General features: G+C 36.9%; 2 protein-coding genes and 1 long non-coding RNA gene across 3 annotated transcripts; 1 reads left to right on the top strand and 2 right to left on the bottom strand.

Moving 5' to 3' along the window:
• Nucleotides 1–6: 6 nt before the first annotated feature.
• LOC144477689 (uncharacterized) lies at nt 7–2,964 on the bottom strand. Its single transcript, XR_013495258.1, has 3 exons — nt 2,859–2,964; nt 2,697–2,796; nt 7–2,630 (listed from the first exon to the last, which is right to left on the bottom strand). It is a non-coding gene; the product is annotated as an uncharacterized LOC144477689 (long non-coding RNA).
• A 679-nt stretch (nt 2,965–3,643) lies between these two features.
• On the bottom strand, nt 3,644–4,583 carry LOC144477688 (histone H2B). Its single transcript, XM_078195420.1, has one exon. The coding sequence runs from the start codon at nt 4,541–4,543 to the stop codon at nt 4,172–4,174; it is 372 nt and encodes a 123-aa protein (XP_078051546.1). The 5' UTR covers nt 4,544–4,583; the 3' UTR covers nt 3,644–4,171.
• Nucleotides 4,584–4,790: 207 nt separating this feature from the next.
• LOC144477686 (histone H2A-like) lies at nt 4,791–5,197 on the top strand. The gene has a single exon (XM_078195419.1). The coding sequence runs from the start codon at nt 4,811–4,813 to the stop codon at nt 5,183–5,185; it is 375 nt and encodes a 124-aa protein (XP_078051545.1). The 5' UTR covers nt 4,791–4,810; the 3' UTR covers nt 5,186–5,197.
• The last annotated feature ends 2,740 nt before the right edge of the window (nt 5,198–7,937 follow it).

Raw genomic sequence — 7,937 nt, forward strand, 5'->3', positions numbered from 1 at the left:
CACCCAATAATCACTATTTGTTTTAGAAACTTCATATAGGTAACACCAAATTAAGCGACAGCAAACAAGCCGGTAAGAAGGCCACAGTCTTCAGGCACGGTAAAAGACCTCACCACAACACACCATCAAAAAAAAAAAAAAAGGATAAATCGTAGCTATCTTGAAAAGTGACAGTGAAGTGCTTGAGAACAATACCCGTAAATCAAAATACCAAGTGACCAAAAGAGCGATAAAAATTACGCTAAGGAAACTACAACAGCTAAAAGTGCAGGCGAGGAAGCGCCCTGCACTTTTAAGTGACTCACATCATCCACGCAGACAACCAAGGTCAAAACCATACCATCAATTTGTACCATGGATACGCACACATCAGACATACCTACGAGCAATAGGTTTGAAATACTCGCGGCTTTCGCGGAAGCCAACGAATCCACGGCAACCACCTCCACCCCAAAAAATGCCACCTATAACCTCAATTCCACCCTCCCCCTTTATTTTGAAGGCTTGGAGATAACATTGTTATCCAGGAACTAAAGTTGTTTAGACTCAAGCGATTGCAATTACTCCTCTGAGTTCCTTAAACCCGGAAAAATCAAAGTCAAAGCAGAAAGTTACCGTGCAATAGCACTAACGAACAATATGTGCAAATTATTGGAAAAAATAATAAACCGGAGACTTAGATGGTACTTAGAAGTTAATAAATTTTTAACACCACCTCAACATGGACTCCGACGACGTTGCTCCACTACTGACATCCTCACCAACATAGAGTCAGATGTATGTGACGCATTTCAAAAGAACGAATTTCTCATGGCAATATGCTCAGATATCGAAAAAGCATACAATATGATTTGGAGACCCAAGATCATCAAAACATTTGTTAAATTCAATATCAACGGCCCTATGCTATCTTTTATAGTAAATTTCTTAACTGACAGAACCATCCAAGTAAGAGTTAAAGGTACATTTTCTGACCCAACAGAAATAAAAAATGGAGTCCCCCAAGGATTAGTGCTCAGCGTATCACTATTTCTAATAGGTATCAATGACATTGTGGACGGTATAACAAGGCTAGTCAAAAATCATCTTTTTGCAGACGACCTAACTATAACTTGCAGTGGGAAAAATCCAAAGACAATAGGAAATTTAATACAGACAACCTTAAATAACTTGCAAGAATGGTCAAATAAGTCTGGATTCAAATTTTTGGCTCTAAAGACATAAGGAATTATATTTAGCATGAAAACAAGCCAACCATATACTCAAAAAATCCTTATGAATGGTATAGAAATTCAATTTGTGGACACCATCAGAATACTCTGACTGCTTTTTGACAGGAAATTAACCTGGACCACCCATATCAAATACTTAAAGGAATCGTGCTTGAGAAGATTAAATGTAACAAAATCTCTAGCCAATAACAATTGGGAATCAGATCAGGAGATGCTCCTTAATACCTATCGTGCTCTAATTTTATATAAAATAGAGCAATTATTTATAATTCAGCTAAACTCAGAGTATTACAACTCCTTGAATCCATACATAACGCTGTATTGAGATTAGCCACAGGGCTATAACGTACTTCCCCTACGAGTGGTATTTTATTTGAAGAAGCTAAAGAAATGCCGCTTGACCAAAGAAGGAGATTATTATGCGTCTCCTATGCCTTGAAAATATCCTCCACACCTAACAACCCCACCTTTAATTACATCTTTAAAAACAAGTTCAATAACTTATATTCCAAAAAAACTTATCTACTGGTCCCTCCTTATATTAAAATCAATGAACTACTATCTTCCTCTGCATTAGAAAATATTCCAATCATGGAACACAAACAGGAAACAATAGCCCCTTGGACCATCTTAACACCCCAAATTGATATAGATTTAGCCGATTCTGCAAAGGATACAAGAAGTAGTCAAGAACACATCAAATTTTTAGAACTCAATAACAATAATCAGATCATGGAGTAGGTTACGCCATCGTCATGGGAAACGAGACATTTAAACATCGTCTTCCTAACCAAGTGTCTATTTTCTCTGCTGAAGCCTACGCTATATATGACGCCCTAAAACTAATCCAGGTTAACAACACCCAATATTATGTTATTTACTCCGATTCTATGAGCGTCATCCAAGCATTACTTAACCCCCTTGAAAAAGAAAAAAGCGAACTAATTAAAAACATCCTAATGCTATACACTGATCTCGCCAAGCAAAACAAAAATATTACTATAGCATGGATACCTTCCCACCAAGGAATAAGTGGAAACGAAAAGCAGACTCCAGTTCTAAGGAAGCAACAACTCTCCCGCTAAACGAAGTGAACCCCCCTATTCCCCATATGGAACTCATTAACCACTTCAAGAATATCGTTAGAATGCAATGGAATCAGACCTGGATCACCTCTAAAAAAACAAAAATCCACAATGTGGTTAAAGATTTCATGCAAGAAATTCCTACCAATGATCTGAACAGGAAGAAGAGGATAATAATGTCTCGCCCGAAGACCGGTCACACCAGAATTACACATGAACATTTATTGAAAAAAGCGGAACCACCAACCTGTAACACCTGTCGAACTCAAATCACTGTTCACCACCTCCTATATGATTGCAAAAGATTTGAAGCCTATAGAAGGAAGTATAAAATTAACCTCCACACGGCACTGACCTCGGAAAAGAACATCAAAAATACCTTGGAATATTTATTTGCCTCCAATCTCGCCACCAAAATATAATTCATTAATGATTCCCGTCGCTAATGACCCTGATGTCGAAGCGACGTTAAAACCTTACTAAAAAAAAAAGTTGTTTAGAGACAATTTTTGTGTAACTAGTTAATCTTTACAAGCCTTACACAAACAGAGCACTTTTGTGTTCCACGGGTATCCGAACCAGCCAAACTCTCCAAATCCCACCCAAAGCTATGCAACAATACAATTGCACGCATTTCTAATTCCCTACGCTGGTGCGCTCATATCCATCATTTTACCGCGCATCCAATCCGTAGTGGATCCTGTCTCAGCAGTGAATCGTCAGCCTATGAGAGCATACAAATTTCTACATCGACCCTCGCTAAGGAATCATGATGCGATTTAATGGTTACAGGAGTAGTACCCATTCGTGAAATTAAGATTACTTTATCGCGTTTATATCTTTCTTAAATATATGTACATTCATCTTTCCTAATGAATTTACAATCCTCCGTAAATGATTTGTAGATAATACTGAAAATGTTATTTCAATGTTCCGTGCAATGTACATATATAACATTACGACGATGTTTGCGCCACCTGTAGTGCAGTCATCTATAATAAAATTGTAATGATTTTTTGTGACTATGACTCATATCAAAGTGAACATTAATGCACTTATATGCCGTATCAGTAAACAACTATAATTTTATTATAAGTACTTCATTTTGATATAGTGATATGTATGAGAAAATTAGAAATATAATGAAATTTGTTAGCTACTAAAAAATTTGATCACAAAAACATTTATTGTATGACGAACTAAATTCCATTCCAAATGTTTGGAAAATATACATAATCTTCGCAAAGGGTAAGATGCAATGCAATATTTGTTCACAATAAAATTACTGTAATATTACAAGAAATGTACAATCAATAAAAACGTGTTCATTTTTCAAAAAATATTTTATTTCTTTTTCGCTTAAATATATGTCTATAACAATTACGAGTTAATTGAAATTTCACAATTTTTCCAAAACTTCCTGAAAAATTGTTGAACTACTTAAGAAAATTGTTATTTACTGATAATCTCTTTTTACTGCAAATGCATTTAATGCATTTAACCGAAAAACTGCAGTTCTTTTATGATGTGCTTTATGACAACTTCCTAGTCGTTAATAAAAATCAATCAAATTAAGCATGAAGCGTAGAAAATGTTCTACAATCTAACTCCATTATGGTCCATGTTTAGACGAGATTAAAGGATGGGAAAATACTAAGGAAATACCTATATTATAAAAATTATATATTTGTATGTCATGGGAATAGGAGTGGTTTTTCGAACTACCGCAAGTAATGCAGACAGAGGATAGCACCAAAATATACGTGAAGATACAACGCTTCGTGAACGAAGTGATCTGCGTAGAAAAATTTGTTGGCCCTGAAAAGGGCCGTTTTATCAACGTAGAAGAGGCGTTTACTTGGAGCTGGTGTACTTGGTAACAGCCTTGGTTCCTTCAGAGACTGCGTGCTTGGCTAATTCGCCAGGTAACAGGAGCCTGACAGCAGTTTGGATTTCCCGGGATGTAATGGTGGATCTCTTGTTATAGTGAGCGAGACGAGAAGCTTCAGCAGCAATACGCTCAAAAACATCATTAACAAAACTGTTCATGATGCTCATGGCTTTGCTGGAGATTCCAGTGTCAGGGTGAACCTGTTTCAACACCTTGTAAATGTAGATTGCGTAGCTTTCCTTCCTCCTCCTCTTCTTCTTCTTGTCAGTTTTGCTGATGTTCTTCTGGGCCTTACCAGCCTTCTTCACGGCTTTTCCACTGGCTTTTGGTGGCATCTTCGTAGATTGGTTCGTAGGGTTCAAATTTACAAGTTTCCTTGATAAAAGTTGAAGACTGAATGCTTGGTGCCAGGAAAACGCCCTGTATATATATCGGGATGAAGCGTCATGCAAGCACCAATGGGAACGGAGCGCGCACGCTATTGGTCGACCGTTGCACCATCTGGGGCGTATATAATAAAAGCAGTATAAATTTCGTACGTCAGATCTCTATTGAGCTTCGTTCAGTTCGTTTCAACTGCATCTTTCACTAATTTATTTAACATGTCTGGTCGCGGTAAAGGAGGCAAAGCTAAGGGAAAGGCGAAATCCCGTTCTAACAGAGCTGGTCTTCAATTTCCTGTCGGTCGTATCCATCGTCTTCTCCGCAAAGGAAACTATGCCGAGCGCGTTGGTGCTGGTGCTCCCGTTTACTTGGCAGCGGTAATGGAATATCTGGCCGCTGAAGTGTTGGAGTTGGCAGGAAACGCTGCCCGAGACAATAAAAAGACCAGAATCATTCCGAGACATTTGCAACTGGCCATCAGGAATGACGAGGAATTGAACAAGCTTCTGTCTGGAGTGACTATCGCACAGGGTGGTGTACTGCCGAACATTCAGGCTGTTCTGTTGCCCAAGAAAACCGAAAAGAAAGCTTAACTACACAATAGCACAACATATCATAAATGGCCCTTTTCAGGGCCACAAAATTTTTCATACGAAGGAAATAGTCTATTCAACAATTTGTAAATATTTTCTATCGTAAACGTGACAAACCTGAAGTTCTATTAATTTTATGTTGAATACTCTTCGATATCTTTTTTGTAACTTTAGTGCTTTCGGTTATTTGTTAATCAAAATTGTAGAGTAGTATACATAGACCATTAGGGTTGTTACATTATACATATATGTAGAGATTTTCGACAACAAGGATCAACCACACTTTAACTTTAAACTTGACACAAAAGTTTCTCACAAACTCATACGGATCGTCTTTGCTCTCTCGACGCTCTCACGCAACTGGGAAAACTTTTCTTTTACCCTCACGACACTCTGGCTTTCTTAAAACTCACTCATACACGACGAAATTCAATCACCGATTCGTATGCATGTGTATTTTCATTTCAAAGAACAGTCACACAGTCCAAACACTTCATTCAAACCTCTTTCGATCCGACTAGCGCATAACCGAAACACTCTTATCTCATACCCTACATATATGTATACACAAGGTTTGTAGTTCCTAATTACGTATCACCAAAGTTTGAAAGGAAACATATTGCCAGACAAACACAATTTATTGTTTAAACATAAGATCGAGACATGGACAGTTTGTAATAATCATATTTACTGTAGGGGCAATAATTTATGATTCCGGAATATTGTGACCGAAGTCGTTTGTACGATTTTTAAATATTATTGCTATTATAATTATTGTATAATGTTATGTAATTTTATATATATATATATATATATATATATATATTGTTTGCGATTTGTCCATGTGTGATACTTCTGTTAGTGTGGGAAAAAATATCTTTCCCTAGGACACTTTCCTTTTTTAATAAAGGTAAATAGTAGGCGGTCGAGCAATAAAAGTGAGGATTGCTAATCTCGGTTGTCATGAGGAAACTTCTTGCGATTCACTACAAGTTTTTCCTTGAAAGTATTTTCCTGCCTACGTCTTTGAAACGTATAAATTCTCTACGATCGTTGTTTTTTAAGACGGCATTAGCACGTTCATTAAACTAAGTAAATGCTCTCAGAGATTTGAATTATTCCGGTTTTTATAACGCAACAATCCTGGTCGCGTGATCGGTTAAATTGGTGTTATTTATGCGTTACTTCAATGCACGTACCAAGTCTTACTGTATGTATTCGATTTTACTTATTGTTGAAAATAAGTAGATTCGTTCCATACTGTAACGAGGTATAGTCAGTAATTGTATTAAGATAGTCGGGAAAATATATCTTGAACTGAATTTTACTATGGCCAATAATTCGTAAAAATCCACTGCCTCTACTGTCGCAACAAGATTTCTTGATGGTAAAATTGATTTAGCAATCTCATAGTGTTCAGGACTATAATCGTGAATTCGGTAATTTGGAACGTTTTAGCATATTCTCTATAGTGAAGAAATATATCGTAGATGCTCACATTTCTTTTTTTAATAAATAATAATGATGAATGGATGGAGACTGGATCAACGACAGAATCGAGAAAACTTGAGTATAGTGATGGAATAAAAAATATCTGATACAGAATATATTTTTTTCGATAATTGTTGCGTCAAGTTTCTAATAAAGATTACTGACTTTCTTTAGCCTTTGGTCCCTTTGATGTCGAAAACGTCGCTAGGATAAAGTGTGTAGGCAAGTTTCAAGTAATTGTACCTTAAGCGCGTCTTCGCTTTTGATACGTTAATTTCATTCTGTTGAGCTAACGAAATACAGTTGTCTGGTTACAAAACCTACAAGGGCCTTGTGGCAAGGGCAACGTTTGTCTCGAGTTTTAAATTGCTCCGATATAAAAAATTGTAGATTACATCTATAAAATATCTAAAACTGAAGTAAATTAATTAAACCTATCAAACGTTAAGTGATACAACATGTAGAGTATTCACGGGGGAAGTATAGAGTAGAAAGATGACAAACACATCTTTCCTTAGTCCTATGTGTAGGAATTATATTCAGGGTAAATCCTATGAGCCTCCGTAGTAATAATAAAACAACTAAGGACAACTTCGATTAACAATAACAATAATAGTTTATTTTTAATAACTCGCAACTTCCCACGACCTACAACAAGAATAATAACAACAACGATGACGACAACGCAACGACCTATCTATGTGACTGTTTTCCTTCGACTGAGATGATTTTTTCCGTTCGTTCTTCCACCCTTACTTGCCTTTTTCCAAATTACCCTACTACTATCTCTCTCTTGCATTCATACTCTTTCGCTCTGCCTCACTCGCTATCTCATTCACTCTCCTTCTTTCTTTATTTCCCTCTCGCTCCACTTTATTCTTCGGCCACGCAGGACTTCGAGGAACCTAAGCAATAGACTCAGGCCACTCGAACTCGCCCAAACACTCGGTCCTCTTCCGTCCCATTTATTACCATTTTATGACACTCGACCATGCATACCCGGAAAAAACCCTACATATGGTTTTGACTTTCATCACGTTTGATAATAACACTCCAATCAGCAACTGGATTACGCACATATTATATTATTGAAATATGCATGCGAGAAATATTCAACAGGGCACGAAAATAGTTGAAAAATTCAGTGTTACTACGTTTAACAAATTTTGGCCCTGAAAAGGGCCGTTTGAAAATGACAAAAGAAAGCAGTAAAATTAAGCTCTCTCTCCACGAATACGACGAGCGAGTTGGATGTCTTTAG

Source organism: Augochlora pura, unplaced genomic scaffold, assembly GCF_028453695.1.
Source record: "Augochlora pura isolate Apur16 unplaced genomic scaffold, APUR_v2.2.1 APUR_unplaced_293, whole genome shotgun sequence".
NCBI classification, from domain to species: domain Eukaryota; kingdom Metazoa; phylum Arthropoda; class Insecta; order Hymenoptera; family Halictidae; genus Augochlora; species Augochlora pura.